The sequence below is a fragment of the Lonchura striata genome, chromosome 6, assembly GCF_046129695.1.
Source record: "Lonchura striata isolate bLonStr1 chromosome 6, bLonStr1.mat, whole genome shotgun sequence".
Taxonomy (NCBI): Eukaryota; Metazoa; Chordata; class Aves; order Passeriformes; family Estrildidae; genus Lonchura; species Lonchura striata.
Window position 1 is genome coordinate 48,734,704 of NC_134608.1, and position 18,430 is coordinate 48,753,133.

General features: G+C 36.8%; 1 protein-coding gene across 1 annotated transcript in view; it reads right to left on the minus strand.

The window, feature by feature from the left end:
- OTOG (otogelin) overlaps positions 1–18,430 on the minus strand; it is an 89,799-nt gene that overhangs the window by 27,631 nt on the left and 43,738 nt on the right. The window contains exons 24-33 of the mRNA XM_021525661.1: positions 17,733–17,871; positions 17,363–17,497; positions 16,139–16,285; positions 15,410–15,529; positions 14,465–14,581; positions 13,448–13,604; positions 12,438–12,464; positions 9,608–9,775; positions 7,297–7,575; positions 129–246 (exon numbers count right to left, since the gene is read on the minus strand). Coding sequence (XP_021381336.1) covers positions 129–246; positions 7,297–7,575; positions 9,608–9,775; positions 12,438–12,464; positions 13,448–13,604; positions 14,465–14,581; positions 15,410–15,529; positions 16,139–16,285; positions 17,363–17,497; positions 17,733–17,871 — 1,407 coding nt within the window. The remainder of the gene's footprint in view (positions 1–128; positions 247–7,296; positions 7,576–9,607; positions 9,776–12,437; positions 12,465–13,447; positions 13,605–14,464; positions 14,582–15,409; positions 15,530–16,138; positions 16,286–17,362; positions 17,498–17,732; positions 17,872–18,430) is intronic.

Genomic DNA, 18,430 nt, shown 5'->3' on the forward strand with positions numbered 1-18,430 from the left:
CACTTACCTCCTTACCCAAGAACACAGTCCTGCTATGTGAAGTGTACATTGGGCCCTCGTAATCCTATTATCCTGCTTAAGTGTCTTGCCTAAATTACACACTTTTCCATAAAAATACAGACACTTACTTTGGTACTGTCTGACAGTTTTTTCCCAAAGGGTCCCTGCATGTCTTGAAGCAAGGGCTTGTGCAGGCATCATAACGCCATTCACACGTAGAACGGGACAGAAGCTTAAATTTGACATCTGAAAAACAACAAAGATATCTTATTCTTATATTTCTTTAAGCACTCACAGATACATTATCACTAGGAGGCATGCCTTGCAGTGTTTATTGAAGGACTTGCAAGTCACATAACAGAAACACAAATTCAAATGCACCCCAGCCATCCCCCACCTCCACGCAGAACAGTTTCCTGCCCAATGCTGGATTAGCCCAGTGGCTCTTCCAGCACCTGCAAGATTTGCAGGATATATCTGGATTTCAGTCCCTGCACTATGACAGCCCACCCCAGCCCTTCTAACAGCAGTCAGGACAGGGCAGTGACATTTCCTGCACAATCATGCCTGCAGAAGACAACCATCATCATATATTAATCCCCTCTAAACTGGTAAGCTTGAGCTCAGAGCAATGTTGTTCAGAGCCTACAGAGTAACTGCTCTTAAACAATGCTTACATTGTTAAAGACAATCTTATCTTAAACAATGCTTACATTAAACACCAAGAAAAAATGCTAATTACTTAGAAAGAACTTCCATTTTTTTTTTTTAAGCATTTTCTAAGTTTTTCTGATCTTTGCTTGACTGAGATACTCTTTTACATCTTCTTGAAGAGAGTCAAATTTTCTATGAAGATAGTGAGAAATTTTTATTCCTGCAATTTAGGGAATCTGCACTTTAATTATCTTTGTCATTATTAACTAATAATATCTTCTCTTAAAATACAAATAATTCTCTTAAAAATAGAAATCAAACTCAGACAAAAAGGTGTGTATGTTGCCATCTAGTGTTACCCTTCCTACATCTCATTTTATCCAGGAATGTAATTTGTTACTGCTTTTAAAAACACAATTCTTATGACAGTAAAATATGCATTTAGTATGTTTCACATAAGTTAAGTACATGTGACTGATTTCTTCTGTGACCTCTTCCAGTGACACCAATATAAGTTACATAAATCTAATGGACGAAGGGAATTTTTGCCATATATTTCGGTGACTGATGTATGAGGTCTTGTATGCATGGACTTGTTGAGTGGTAAGGTTTAAGGACAAAAGAAAATACATAGCAGAAATACAAGGTTTAAGGAAAATAAAGATATATGGCAGAAAGAAAAAACACATCAGAGACCTGTTGGCACAAGCAATCACCAAAAGTAGTGAAAACAGTCAATAAATCCAAGGTGAATGCAGGAAATCTCATTCATTAGTCTACCCTAGATTTGATATGGAGACAAATCCATAACTTTTAACTCTGGTCACAGAATACACCATTAACCACAGAGTAAGTTTCAAACACAATAAAAGTACAAGCTTGCAGAAGCAAGACTGCAACTTGATGAAGAATGACAGTTTCTCAATTTAGCAGAACAGTGGCCAAGAATTAACACGTCCAAGTGCTGGGATTAACATACCATCTCCCATTCTCCAAATGAATGAGACTTTTATGAAATAATAGACACATTTTCCTCAAGATTTCCTAAAGACTAAGCTCACAGAGTTTGGTGGTGTTGCATGCCTTGGTAGGGTGAATCTCCACATGAATGCATAGCATTTGTTGAGTGTTTCGTAAATGCTGCTTTCAGTCAAGAATGAAGCCATGTTTGTTCACAAATTTTGTCTCTACTCCTACAAAAACAACTATGGACAACTTGAAGAACTTGTGAACCTGGACATAAATAATTGCTTTTAAAGATCTGTAGAACCAATGGACATATAATTTTCCAGTCAAGAGACTGCTGTACCAGTGTTTTGAGTGTGCAAACCACATTTAAAAACACACCAAATCACCATAGCAGGAGTTAAGTATTAGTATGAATTGTCTTCCTTTTTCTCAGAAAGTTTTCAGGATGTCTCTGGAAACCCATATATCTGTGCTTTTTTATGAATTGTGGGAACATTCTTTAGAATATTAATAAAATCTTAGTTCAATAATTCATACTATTTAGAGTTTTTCACTATTGTCAATCTAACTTCTGGAATACCTGAGCATCCCAAGGATCAAGCCTCTGTAAAAGAAGACAAAATAAAAAACAACACAACACCTGCTCTGCACTGGTGCAGCCTCACCTCAAGTCCTGTGTGCATTTTTAGTCACCACAATATAAAACAAGGACATTCAGCTGTTAGAGAGTGAACAAAGGAGCAATGAAGACGATGGAAGGGCCTTGAGGGGAAGCCACATGAGGCGTGGCTGAGCTCACTTGGTTTGTTCAGCCACCTCCACCACATGCTTCCCATGTTTTTAATACTTAAATTCCCTCTCCAGTAACCAGTAACACGAGCTTACTGCAGCCTGAGCAACAGCAGAGCTCTGTCACCACAGAACAATGATTCACAGCTTACAGACAATGAATCAAACTTCTCGTAGCAAGCACATGGTCCTCAAAAGGATTTGTCATGGCATTTGGAGATAGCCATGTGTCTCCTTGTCAAGTCTACCCGCATTTGTCTCCTGCTTGGTGACACAGCAAATCCTCCCCAAAATGGTGACTGATGCCCTGGGTGATATGCCAGCGGAGCCCACAGTTCTCTTACCCAGCAGGAGCTGAGCTCATCAATGTGCAGAAACCCCTCGTGGGAGCACAGGTATGAACATGGCCAAAGACAATAGATTAAAAAGATATTTCTCAACTCCATTGCTTTCACACCTTCTTGAACATCAGAGAAGCATTTTCTTCCCTGTAATTTATGATTTTCTTCTTCATGGTTTCAAAAATAAAACTGGGATGACAACAGCAGTTGCTACCATTTAATGAAGATTTTTACTATTTTATCCCTGACAGACCACAAGGTTCTGCTAAGGCACAAACACCTTTCTTAGGTCACTTCTTTTTCTGACTTGACAATTCTTACTGTTCACAAGTCCACCTGACCTTCATTTTGTATGCTGACTTTTACATCACAGGGACAAAATTTGCTATTGTTAGAATCTCTGTAATATGAACAATTCCAAGCTATGCTCAAAAATGGCTGTTTACGTAAAAATAAAGCCTAAAATTTGAAATGTTCCAGTGTTAATAAGAGGTATTTAAAATAAAGGTCTAAAAATTATTTTAAAGAAATCAAGTATCTAGATTTTCCTTCTTACCTGATGCTTTTTTTTCTTTTTTGAAATTAAATGCAAAATTTAAAAAAATCTAGTAAGTATAAAAATTGCTTCAGAATTAGTTCTATTTATAATGGAGGCAAAACTCTGCTTGGTAACTTAGATTGCCTGTCTCCTCAGTTACAAGTTTAGAAACATGAAATCCTATCTACCCACTTAACACACACAAATGAGTAACAAACCCTGCTCATGACTTCTAAGTTTCTGCAATGAGAAATGTAAGCAAACATCACTGGAAAAATTAAACTTTGTGCCCAGCCAAAACATCACTGGAAGCAAACTGCAATTACCTACCTCGCATCTGTGTATGGTTCAGTTTACTATTACAATGTTAATGCAATTTTTTAATCTCCTCCAGTTTACTCAGCCAAAAATGGTAAGTCAAATGTTTGTGTTTGCAGTAGAAAAAGGGAAGATATTATTGTCCAGTAACCTCAGTCTGACTGCAGGAGCTACCAGGCAGATGTGTTCAGTGGTACATGTGGGACTTGCAGGTACAGCAGCAGTTGCTCAGCATTTTCAGCCCCAGGGCCCACGTCACAAACTTCTGGGCCAACAAACTCAAATTAAACTCAACAGCAACTCGTTATGAGTGAATCAGGACACTCCAGAAAATTAAGTCTACTGATGGAAATGGATAAGAGCAAATTGATGTTAAAACAGTCGGTAGGATCATGTGTAAAACTAACTTAAGGTAAAAAGATGGTTTTGTAAAAAACTTTTTCATTAAAGTTAATTTAATTTTCAGTTTTGCACCATGTTTCTGAAGGTGACTGAGTTAATTAAAATACCAAGATTAAAAGTGCTCTGTATCAAACTTAAACATTGGAAAATGCCTCTGTGCAGCGTGCCTATACTTAGTGCATCTTGATATTTTAATTTTAGCTGAAAATTCTCTCTAAAACAGTCATTATATTTACAGTAAGTTAGCTATTACAGCACATAACTAGCATTATTAAATACTTTGTTGCAGAATTTATATGGGGCAAGTCACATTTTCATAACAGACATAAAAATAACTCCTAGTGATCTTAAATGGGTGACAATTATATGAATGATAAAAAGTAACTTGTTTGAGCATATTATTTTTAAAAGGGTAAGAAAACAACAGCTATGCCCATAAAAAGGTCATAAATTTCCTACATAGACTGATTTCCCAGAAATCTCAAATGGGAATTGATGGCTCTTACGTGACACCTTTGTGTTTGTCCCTCTGGTAGGAGTAAGAGTGTTCTTTCTATAGCCTGAATGCATACCAGTTCATTTGCCAGCAAAAAAATTCCTAAATGCAAAATGTATTTTCTTGCAAATAAGTACATACCACATATCAAAATTCAGTTTTCTACTCAATTTCCTCAATGTTTGTGGGAACAGGACAGCAGAAAAAGCAAATTATAATGAAAATAACCCAGTTATAAAGCTGAAGTGACTTCTCATGGCAAACACTTCCCAGTCATGGTGCATCCCAACGTGACAATATTTATTGCCATGAAACTGGAAAAAGTGACTTGTCAGCTGACTTTAAACAGATATGAGTCTACTGCTCAGGTCACTTTAAATTCTTCCTTTTGGATGTGCGTCACAGAGCACGAAGAAGTCTCATGAGGAGCTTTCTGGCCAAGGGGATTTACTGGGCCTATTATTCTGCTCCTGATATTTATCCTCTGATTCCGCAGGAATAGCTGCTCCCGGTTCAAGAGTTTCTGATCTAATATGCAAAGCATTTACAATAGTCAGCAGGAAACCCAATATGCTTTTGCCTGCGCACTCTGGAGCTGGTGTAACTTTTCCATTAACTTAAACAAATGCTGCTGTATTTTTAGACCATGTAATTACCCTACATCAGCAGGCTGGCCCTTGTGAAAGTACACTGGAGAAAGATTGGAGCCCTATGCTCCTCTGCTTATAAAACTCTGAAACCCAAGCCCTCGGATGTGGTGATTAATGAAATACCTCTTGATCATTTGATCTGATCCCACTTGCTGAGGTAAATTGTTTTAGTTTTCCATTGGCATAAATAGGATTTTTTGGTATAATGACTGGAGGGTAAAGACTTCACACTTGAAAAGACATACCATTCTGTGTTAATGGATGACCACTGAGAATTGGAACATGCTTTAACCTTCTTCATTCCTCCCTCAAAGATAAAAGACTTGGGAGATATTTTTGTTATGTCCCAAAAAAGTTCCTTGCTTGAAACGCTGTACGAACATCCTGGTAATAGCATTAGCCCTCTAATTCTGCCGCTCAAAAACCTCAACAGCTCTGCGATTACAAGCATTTGTCAAGAGGCAGCAGGCATTTGGTAATGACAAAATCTGTCATTTTTCTCAAGTTGGAGTGTGCCAGTCAACAGCTGCATTAGGCTGTCAGCATAATGCACTGCAAAACATCGGCAGATTCACAATGACACCATTAACACTTTAATTCAGTGTTTTGATAACAAGAAGCTCCACGAGGCATACAGTTGGCCTCCTCTGTCACAGGAATCAGAGGATGCTTCAGGTTTGTCTGTGCCACAATTCAACACGGTCACTGTAAAACAAGGCCAGGCCATGTTTTATTTGATACAATATTTCATTTTCTCTCTTTGCTTGTAAAATACATTTCAGTTTCAGGGAATGAACAACTGATTTTAAAACATGGTATTTCTAGGAACACTTATTAAAATACTTTTGCTAAATAAATAAATTATGCATTTAAAACTGCAGCACAATAAAAAAGTATTAGAACATAATCCTTTGCAGTGATTTTGGAATTATATACGCTACACTTGGTTTCAGCAAGTAATTGTTGTCACTGAATTTCATAAATGAATATGTTTGATGTATCTAATGTGTTAAAGCAAGTAAAAACTAAAGCAGAGTTACATGAATAATCTGCTTTGCTTTATTTTATACACCAATATAACTTATTGTATGTTTTTCCTGACCTCCAAGGCCACCTTCATTTCAGTGCATGGTTCCACTTGTTTAAGAATATGTAAAAACTGCAATTCTTATTTCTTTTTCTTACTGATCTATAAACAAAACAAAACAAACCAGAAATAGCTTGACTGACATTATTTTTCAGTCTGGTTTTGTTATCAGCTCTAGTAGGAGCAATATCTGCAGCCAGCTCCTGTGAAAGCATCCTCAGAGTGAGTATCTTCATTTCTGATCCTAATGTCTCAGTGGAATGGAACTATTATGGGAATGGGAATCTCACAGGTAGGTAAAAACACCCTCGTAGCAGTCTGTCTTGTATTCAAAAGCTGCATCTATTCAAGAAACATTAGGGAAATTAACATCTGCATCCCCAAGAAGGGGTGAGTACCTGCAACTAGATGATGACTGAAACATTACTGGTTAACATCCCAACAGACACAGCATCTCTGAGTGGGTAGTGGATAAAAGACAAGGTGTTTTTCAGGAGAAAATGAGGTTTGAAAGGTGTAACCTACAGGCCATGTCCTTAGCACTGGATGGAGTTGCTCCTGAGGAGGCCACAAGGTTAAAAATGACAATTCACTGCACAGAAATCTCTCTCCTGGCAGCAGACAAAGAAGAGAAAACATTGTCCACACACCTTAAATTTTAGAAATCTGTTCTTTTATATTCCCTTTGTGAATCCATTTTTCTGAGCATGGGTGTTCTAGAAAATTCAAGAATTTTTTTACTACCTCCACAGCAAGTATTGCCCAGAAACTGTACACTAGGGTACGTATTTCCAAATCCATTTGGCAAATTTAAAAAAAAAAAAAAAAGTGTGTTAAGCTATTTAATGGCTTTTAATGAGAAAATAGACTCTCATCTTCACTACAATGCTCAGGGAAAAATATTTTGAGCCTGGATGTCCCAGAATTCCCACAGCTCCCAGTAATGTAGGGGAGAAGTAAGTCATCTCATCACCTCTGAAAATAACACCTTTTAGCCTGGATTTGCACAGGGAGAAATCTGCTGTTCATAACACTCAAATATAATTACCTACCTACAAGTTTAAAAAGGGTTGACAGTCTGAACTCCTCTGAATGATGGTACTTCAAAAGCTCAACTGAAGAGGCTGAAATGTGGATGAAGAATCCTGGTTTTGCAAATGACTCAAAGGAACTGTATCCCGACAGCCATGTATTCTTGTGAATGACAAACGTAGATCTGTTGTGAAAATCTTCTGATTTTTTCCATTTAGAAATGACAAGAGTATTATTGGAGACCATCTGAAGAAAATAATTTGGTCTCTCAGCTGTTTCTAATGAAATCAAGCTGGAATCTGAAAAAAATAAAACAGAAGAGAGCTCACAGAACTTATTTATCTGCTGATATATGCATAATAAACCAAGTTAATTCTGATGTACTGTTACTGACTCTAGTAGCATGAGGAATGAAAATTTGCTTTGGCCTTACCAGTGAAAACAGCCTGAATCTTGTAATAAAATACACTATGGATTGCCGAGTGCTAGATTGTGATAATTATTAAGTTTTCTAAATACTCTACAAATTCCAACAGCAATACAAAGAGAATGAGACATTTGCCCACACCAGGATAAAGGAATATAGCCCTGCAGTCAAGCAGAACTTAATTGACAGTCTTTACTAAGCTATTTGTTTAATAAAAACTTTAACTCCATCTCACTAGGTTTAAAAGTAACATTTGCCATCAGGAATTGATAGCTTAAAAGCTCAGCCTTTCATTAAAAATAAATTAAAAATCTGTATTTTGCATTCAGCTCTGTAGCTCTCCCTCTAAGAATGTTACAGCAAAGTCTTTTTTTTCTGGAAAATGTTCCCTCATGATACCTTACCCTGCAGTACTTCTGATTTCAAGCAGCCTCTGTGCAGCCAATTGCAGGGCATCAGATCTTGAGCCTGTTAGAGGCATCTGTTGTTCACAGAATTACTTCATTCTGTTTTGCTGTAAACTCTGCTAGTCTCTTGAAAACAGCCATTAATCTACTGTAAAATCAACTAACCCTCCAGGACTGGATAGCATTTCTTTTAAAAAAAAAACACTTGGAAAACAAATGATCTCTATTAAAAGGATATATTATCACATTCTGGCATAACACTTCTGGAAGACCACCTTGTTTTCCGTGCATAAAAGCTTCAGATAATCTGAAAAACCTAGCAGTACTAGTGAATGTCTTTTTATGGATTGTCTGTAGCAAGTAGCTCTTTGATAAGTAACAAAGGACAGTCAGTGTGATTTTTAACACCTGCTGTATAGCCAATCAGTGCATTAATGCCCCAAACTCTCCATTACCCAGGCATGCCTGAAACTGCTAAGACATACATTTTGCTGAGGTACCAAAGAGTCATGAATGCCCTATAATAATACATCATATCGATTGTACAAATTCCTCATGATCAAATGATGAAATGCCATTTGCTCAAACTGGACCATAAGGCACAAATTCTATTTTCCAGGTTAAATTCTGAGCAAGAGATTTTTATAGAGGAACAGAACAGCAGGACTGACCTTCCCTTTCCAAACATAAATTGAACACAATGTACAAGTGCCTCAAAACAATGACTAATAAAAGAAATCTATCCCCAGCTATTCTGTTACAGGAGCTCTTGTGTCAGTTCTCCAGACAGAAGTATAGTAATCAAAGACTTGAATTTTTTAAGTGATACAAAGCCACCTTCAGGCTGTCCAAAGAGCTCATCAGGGGACTCTGGTCAGTAAAACCATTGATACCCAAGTGCTCTGTGGGCATTAAAGCTGTGTGTGCAGACAACTTCAGCATTTAATAAATGTCACAAATGCTGGACATACTCTTGTAGGCTTTCTGCACATGTCTGAAGGCGTGCAACATATCTTTCTTCTGATGAAGAAGGAAGTTTCCTCCAGGGGAGCCTTAGGCTGGGACCCAAAGGAGACAGATTTGCAGCACTCACCCTTACAGAGCTCAGTCAGTGCCAAAGGGCATCTGTGCGTGTGTGTGTGGGCAGTGAGTGATGCTGGCAGAGCAAGGGAAGTGGGGAGCACTTTTCTTGCAACATTTCCCTCCCATCCTTTCCCACTTCCACCAGAGGAGAGGTAAAGGCAGGAACACACAGATTACTGGGCTGCAATACCAGTTTGGTGCTTCTGAAGGCTGGAGTGTGGGGAGGCAGCTGCTTTTCAACTCCTTACAAAGCTACAATCTAAAACCCACCAAAGAAAATTTTGGCAGACATTGAAGTGCATATTCAACTGACTGATAAAGCAAGGAAATTTTTTTTGGACCCAGGTCTATTCTTAAAGACAAGGGCAGAATTTGCTCTGTCTTATTTAAGATGCTAGGTTTTTATGACTTTACCATGTGCTTTGGGTTTATAAAGTCCTGAAGTCAGCATAAAGCTCACTACATGCCCAGGAACAACATCATCTTCTTTCACGGGGAAAACAATGCCATCCACTGATTTTGCTGCTATTACAAATTTTCCATCCAAATAGCTGACCAGTTTGTATGGGCCTTTTCCCAGAGCTGTGGAGAAAAAAAACAATTATTTTTCAAATGTCACAAATGCTTGAGCTCTAAGCATTACGGCAGAGCATGTGAAGAAAAACACACCTCACCACTCTGGGAAGAGATCTAGGTGCTATGCACTAGACTTGAAAGAAAACTAAAATAAATCATTTTTAGAAAATATGTGTTATAAAAACTATCAAGGATAACTGCTTTCAATTTTCAAGATTCATGATCAGCTTCTCCTTTTTGTCCCTCTCATATGCTTTGGTTTCATAATGACCTCATTGAAGTTAGTTGACCCCTTGGTTATTTGATTTAGGATCCTTCTAAACTATTTATTTGTATGGTTGAACTGACTATACATGTCTTACTACTTTTTAAAACCTATTTTATTAATGTCCAAAGCATGAAGTACAGAGAATAAAAGTTTGTTGTCAACAAGCATCAAAAAACTCCTTGAACAGTGAAGATACAAACATACCCACTGTGAAGTAAGACAGGAAGAAATTAGCATCATAAGCTAATGGTCATATTTTATCTATAAGTTTAAAAAGCAAAAAATATGCAAGTTTATTTCATAAACCTTAAAATGCCACACCTTCTCATTTAGATCAAACTTTACTGCAGAAAAATAATTTTGAGTTTATTTTTAAATGTTTGAAACTATTTTTGTTAAGTTCCCTGTTAAAATTAGGCATTTTATGCCTTACCTGAGCAGTTCACCTCATTACCATTTTACCCACATGCCAGGACATGGCAAGCATACATCTGAGATAGCTGCAGCTCTCAGCTGGGAAGTTAATAGCATTGACTTCTAAAATCTGTTTCAACTGGTTCAAAGTCTGGACTGCAATTTGCAGCTTGCCTTCACACTCTGGTTCTCCAAAACTCTAAGCGTTATTAAGGATTTTGAAATCCTAAGGAAGCTGCATTACAAGTAGAGCTTTAAATTCTAATGGCATGAAAAGGTAGCCAGTTAGGATACAGGTCCATGCCCACCTAAACATGTACAAAGATATCTCTTAACCTTCAGTTCAGGGAGTTGAAAAAACATGTTTTAAATTACTACTTAAAACATACACTGCTCTGGAAATATTCTTATATGTTTAAATACCCTGTCTCAGGCCCATCTAAAAGTTGAGAAACCACAGTCACCAGCTGAGGATTTCCCTCGACCAAAGACAAAAGGCTTCTGCTTCTAGTAGGACTGGAACTATTTCATTCTGGATTCATCACAAAGTGAATACCTCTTTCTGATCTATGACAACTTTTTAACCTTCCTGTCTCCACAACTAAGTAATTCTGGGTCATCCTACTAAAAGTTACGTAGACAAGAAAATATTCAGCATGGAGATTATTTTCTTTCGCCCACTGACAGCTCTGAAACATGTGTTGAATACCAATGAGCTGGATTAGCAAAGAGTACAAAAATTCAAAGAAGGAAATATACAATAACCATTTTTATTTCAAGGCTGGTCTCATGCACAAATCTCCACTATTTCCAGTAATTTCTGCCAGTGAGAATTCAGTAACAAATAAAGGTAATAAGACACCTTAAAAGTATCTAGCTTCACTATCACCACAGCTCTTAGAGGCACTGCACTTTCAGTCCACCTGCACTAAGGTTGTCTATTATCAGACTGTACTTCTTTTACAAAACAAACAAATCAAAAAGAAAACATAAAACCTTCAGTCACCTCTTACATTCAACTATCCTTTATTTAAATTAATTGAAAGTCTTAAATGGCAATTTAGATAAAATTCCCATGCATTAGTAATTTGACTCCACTCAAAATCTTTTCAGTAGTCAGTGTATGAGGAAAGGCATATTTCTTGGCCATATTTTTTGGGCCTGGCACAGTGCATAAATCTGTCCTAATTAACTTGGTCTCTTTCTGAGACCTTTCCAGGAGTGAGCTGCTGCAATATTGATCAGAAGACCAAAATGCTCCATGCCATGTGGATAGACAGGCTTCTACATGGGCTTGATAAAGAGTTACAGCATCAGTAGCAGGAGCCCTGAGCCTTCCTTACACCAGATGTGCCACATCTGCTGTGCAGACACGGGCAGGGTGATTTGGAAATAGTCTGAATATGGACTACAGCACCCTGGGCAGGTTCAAGGCATGGTCCAGCACCTTCCCCAAGGTTTGCACACCTCGCTGACAGCCACTCGAATGCAGCAGCAATGCTGGCTGTTCAGGAACTCAAGGCTAGGTCAGACAGACCTAAAAGGAGTGTTATTCCCCTTTGGGGACAAAAAGTTATCATAATTTAATAGCTACCTCCCTCTGGAGGCTGCACAGGAGCCTGTGAGTGATTTAACAATCCACTGGGGTCTGTTCAGCTTTGAACTGCACTGCTTCTTAAGTAAGCAGTGCCACTAGCACTTTTCAGTTTATACTCTATTAATTACTTAATGATTTAATTGTTTAATCATCATCCATCGCGGCAAAGAAAATTAGTTAGACACATGTTCTTGGGAGAGGTCCAGTAATTATGAAATTAAAAGCTTTTGAAAAAGCAAAATAAAGCAGCAAAACAATCTTGGCTAGTTAAACAATATAACACTCAAGAAATGTTTTCATTAACACAATTGTTTTTATAAAAGGTTCTAAGACTTACATAAAAAACCCCAAGATGCTATTGATATTTTTTCACTTCCTTTAGAACTCACCTTTGTTGAAATATTCACAATCATAAGCTAAAAAAGATAAAGAAAAAAAATACAGTTACAGGCATTCTATAGATAAACAGGTTTTCTATTCCCCTTTACAATTAAGATGTGAGCCAAATGCTTGGCCAAAGTTGATCATAGACAAACATTTATTAAAAAGTTATTGCCAAATATTTACTGTACTTTAGATAAAATCCTAATTTAAACTACACATGTTTAAAGAAAGCATTGCTTCTCAGCAGGAAATACTGAGCTTACATACCCACAGCTGTCTTTTTGTGACCTCTAGTGGCTATGGCTGAGTTTCACATTAAGCCGTACCTTTTCTATCAAAAGTTAAGAGTAATCCACTCACTCTGAGGCCAGTTTGTGACCCCGAGCAAGCTGTACACTCTCTCTGTACAACTTCAAAGTTAGAAAAATGCTTGCTTCATTTTATTCTTTGCATCTCCCCTTCTTTTTTCCCATCTTTGGGGAAATGACAGCCTCCTGTTAGGCATTTCCATTAGGTGTTAGAGAAAAGGACCTACATTTTTTTTGTAAGTTCTAAGAATTGTTGGAGAGGAATCCCAAGGTAATGACTATGTTCAACTTAAAAACTTACTTGTTGTTTTTCAGAAGACCTTTATATTTCATACTTGCTCTGGGGACTCTAATAAGGCATGTGTGTTTACTAGATGTTATTAAGAAGTGAAGTTTTCCTGAAGATGGAAATCACTTGAACTCCTAACTTTCCATCTTAGGTCTGAGGGATGCATTCTGTACCCTAATATAGACTTCCCATGACTTCTCCTTTCACATCATAGGAGAAAATTGATTAAAAATAGAAAAGCACCACTCACAAACACAGCAAAAGAACATAATCCAGCTAAACTAGAATGAAATTGGGGTGAGAGGCACCAGTGAAGCCTGGATTTAATTCATGGCTCCAGGTCAGCTGGTGTGGCTGATTTTTCAGGTCTGGCTGCCCTGAATGCAGGGCAGTGGCAGTGCTGGTTGAGCAAACTTACGACACACTCGGGGAGATCTCCAGTCCACAGCAACTCCGTGCTGGCAGCACTGATGGGCATAAGCTGAGACACTTGTACAGAAACACTCACAGTCACCACCTTGGTTGCAACCACAGGTGTCTGTCAAGCAGTTGGAGTAAAACCAGGTGACGTCAATCTGGAAATGAAAATATCGCTTATCAAAAGCACTCCTATAGGAGCTGCCAACCAACACCTCCACACAAAGCTATGGATCTCCCAAAAGGCAATACATCCAAATTGGATGTATTAAAGATTTCACTCTCAATGCTTTCTGAAACATGAGAAAAAATGGCCACTGGGACACACCATAAAATCTTGTCCAGCACTTAGCAACACAATTAAATCAATGACCCATTAAGAACAGGCAGGTTAAGATACTGACATGGGCTTGTGTTTTGTAGTGTTTTGTGTTATCTGAGCCCTAAAAAACTGTGAAAACCTGTGAAATAAAAGACTAAACTGCCCACTAATCAGTAAAACTCAGAAATTTTAAGGAAGTCACATACACATAAAATGTAAAAAAAATCAAACTAGATGGAAAGCTCTTCTTTACATGTGAGTAGTTGATATTCTCTTCATATTATCAGACAATTTCACCCAAGAATTTGTTATTTTTCCTTACAGTATCTTTGAGTCTTGTCTTAAGTGACAAAATTTCAAAGAAAATTGTCAATGCTAATCTTCTTATTGAAATGTTACACACTCTACACGGATTTACATTTGAGTAAGTTTTCTAGGAATGAGTTTTTCCCATCCAACACTGCCCACTTAATACATTTATTTATGTATGCATGAAAAATGTGTGTGCCGTGTAATGCATTTCAGGAAAAGCAAGCAAGTGGTATTCTTACACAATACTTGTGATTAAAAAGAAAATATGCAAAATTAGGTGTATTTTTGTCTTCATTAATAACAGAGGGCTTCATATTGAAGAGTAACATTTCTCTCTGGTGCTATGTTCACTGCCACTTGTTTATACACAGGACTACAACTCACCACTGGGTGGCAAGCCTCAAATGCTTCACTTAGCAGTATCCCACATTCCTTCTTGGCAAATGGCTCTCTAAGGGGGTTCAAACTGCATGGATTTCGAATGTCAGAGCTGTCAACACACTAAACAGGGAAGAAAAACTAAGGTGAGAAATTTTTTTCATAGCCACTGTGTTTTGAACTTGCAAAGCATATTTTTGTGCTTTTTATTTTTCTAGGGAGATGCAAAATGCGAAACTAAAGTAGGACTAAGATATAGAATGAAAAGCTAATGCTAATGAAGAAGAAATGGAAAATCACTTTCTGAAGAAATGTTCCACTGGTCTGAAAGCAGCAGAAAAACACACACATACTTATGGGTGTAATCAGACGTGCCAGAGAGTCCCAACCAGTAGTATTTACACCTGAACAATCTCACATAAATAACAAAGATCACTCAATGTGCATTAGGAGTGTCAGAAATCAGATCTTTTTACCTAACTACTAGGAAGGCACATTTCTATGAACACCACTAGAAACATTACCTTAGAAAAAGTGTCTCTAACTTTACAGCATATAGAAATTTTTCCTTGCCATTGCTTTGGCTGTACAGTTAAAAGTTTCCCAGCTATGAAAAATCAGTTAAACTGTCAACACACTCTAAAGTGAGCTCAAAATTCTTCCATTATACAAAAATACGACTACTTTACTGTTCAAATGTAATGAAAACATTCAAAATATTGTTACAGAATTTTTCTTTACTCTTTAAACACTGCAGCAAAAAAGGTGATTGTTTTCTTTAACAGATTATGACAACTTTAAGAACCACTGATAGCATCATTTGTATTGCTGCCTGACTGTTTCTTTCAGGAATGAACTTCTGATTTCATTCAAGATGAGTTTTATGATGTAACAGCAAGAAAAAATATTAGCAAAATATGCAAGTAAGCACATTCTCTTTTTGCCATGTACCTCTATAGCTGTCCAGCTGTTTCCAAATTCTTGTGAGTTTGTTAATTCAAAATTATCTGGAGTCCTCAGTTCATTTACTGTCTTCAAATCAAAATTTCCACACAATCCAGTTAATTCTCCCTAAGGAAAAAATTATATTTACACACACATATATAAACAGGTATTTTCACAAGATTAAATACTCTCAGTCACAATCATTTTCAAAACTTGCAGCTTCAGCTGTTTCATTATAAATTTATTACATTTTGATCCTTTTTCAGCTCAATTTCAATCAAAAGAATTCATCTTCTCAGTCAAAAGAATTCATAACAAAGCTATGGAGGATATTTGATTTTGGCAATGTCACTATTATGCCCTTTCAGTTACGTATCCCCAAGCCTTTAAAAAAGGAGATTATATTTTTCTTCAGAAAAAGGTGTTGTTAGCCAATTATGTGTTTTTTTTAAGCCTCAGCAAAATAATATCTGCTTCAGTCATGTAAGGAATGAGTACTGAAGGAAAACTTCATCCCAAAGATATTTGTCTCTGTTGTTACAGGAGTTATACAGAAAAGAGTAACTAACAAAAAAAATTAAATGAGAATGATTATTTTCATTGACAAGATAGCTGAATTCTTCTTTAATTTATTTCTAACAGACATACAGTTGATTCTCTGCATAAATATATCTTATTTAACAAGATATAAAGACCTCAAAGAAAATGGCAATAAGATTTTTGACTTCCACCTACCTGCCACTGATGACCCATCTGCACATGAACTGTTGTTCTCTGATCCCAAAGAATGGTGATATGTTCATCAGGAAAATGAACAACAGTGAAAAATCCAGCTTTCCATAACTGCATTTTTTGTAGGCCATCTATGTAACTAGATAAGCTCTGTTCAAAATAAAACAAGGGAGCTAATAATGGAAATAATATCTTCATAAAATGTTCACTTGACAGGAAATGAAACACCTAAATAAAATTTAACAGCATGGTTCTCAGACACATCCAAAAATGACAGAAGGCCACAGAGGGAAAAATGCTTATGCAAAATGGGCCTGGATTTTGAACGTGAACTGTATTGTATTTTTATGATTTTCCACTTTTAAAAGTTGATTTTATATCAAATTTGAAGGATGGGTAATGGACTGAATATTAGAATGCTAATGATTTATCTGGGAGGTAGATGAGTATTCTTAGGACTCCTGATTATGATTTTCACTAAGTTATAAGTAATTCTGTCACAGTCATGGTTTTTTTTGATTATGCATAGGTAAAAAAAGATGCATGAAGCAGCCTCTGGAAATAAGGAATTGTCCAAATATGTCCCTAGGTCACAATCTTATTTACATAAAGCATTTTTCTCTCAATCCACTAACAATCAGACTGTAATTTATTTGTAGCACGGACTAAGATGTCCAGTTTAATTACACAGTATCTCAAACTTCCTTTCTATAGTCAGTCTATAAACGGTAAATAGTACTACTAATACTATAATTACTAATATACTAAAATACTAAATATTTACAGAATAGAGTTTGTAGTTTGGCCAAAACAAAAATGAAAAAATGAAATTGAGTGTATACTTCACAGGGGCTGTAATTTGTTGGGATTTTTTAACTGTATAGAAATATTCCTCCTATACACTCCATACCTGACTAAGCTCTTAGTTCTAGTGGAATTAACAGCGAAACTCCTACTGACTTCAAAAGACTTGTATTTCTCCTAAGATATTAAACAGAAATTAAGTCTAAACAAGAGAGCTACTATTATCTCCTCTAACATTTCTGTCAAATACAGACAAGATTTTGTTTAAGGTTTCCATTGAACAATCCAGATGTGAACAGCATTCACTGTAAAGATATTTACACCTCTGCTACTGAAATGGCACAGTAAGTTTTTGGTTATGAAAGTAACACCCACAGAAGTACATATGCTGCTTTTTGACCAGCAGTAAAAACTGAAACTTACTGGATTCCCAGTCTCATCATCAAATACTAAAAGAGATTTTCCAACATTAATGAAAACGTTTTTTCTGCAAATGATTCCAGTGCTAAAGCAGTCAATATTCTCTATAATGACAGAAAGAGTGGTTGAAGAAGTTCCCTGAAGAAAAAAAAAAAAAGTCAATTTTTAAATATACGTATTGTTACATAGTTCAATTAGCAGAAACTGCAGAGTATGCTTATGTTATGTATGATTCAAAGTCTAAACAGTGCCAAAAATGAAAACAACAGTATGTAGGACTCAGCAAAATACACAAACAGGAAATAACCACAATGGTGGATTTTACCAGGTAGTGTAAATCCAGTTGTAGGGAGATTTTACACAAAAGTCTCACCTTAACCAGGTAAACCTTACAAGTTCCCACAAAGTCAAAGGTGAGCCCATCGAAGGTCCTGTAGTGCCGGTCCCCGTACGCCGTGCACATCGATGGGCAGGGCTGGAACGTGCACTGGAACGACCCGTGCTGGCAAATGCTGAAAAATGCACGACCAATAATGGCAATATCAGCTGCAAGCCCGGACAAATGATTACAGCTATTGCACTGAGAAGCAAACAAACAAAAGCTGGGCAACTGTGAGGAGTGTGGACAAAAGCATTTTGAAATGTTGACTAGAAGCAGGACACATCAATTAATTCTCTGGGGAAAAAAAAGTACTTATTGAACTCATATAATCTAAGTTTTTTCTTCCATGAGAATTCAAAGGCTCCAGAATATACAGGCACCACAACAAGTCTCAAAAATCCCTAAAAATACAACCAAGAAAACCAACAAAACAAAAAACCCAGTGCAACATAATACAATTTATTCTCTAGTGCACACCAATAACAAAGCAGAAAATCTTCTTTTTCAGCTTCTCACTAACAATTTTTTCTGTACAAGTTGAATCTTAAAGTGAAAAAGTAGCATATCTTGCTATTACAGTCTCCATGCATTCTCTCCTTGAATAAGAATTTCACCAAGAAAACATTATAGTAGCATTATTTTGGTGTTTAGGGTCCTTAAAAGAACCATGTTGTTGGACTTACTCTTTT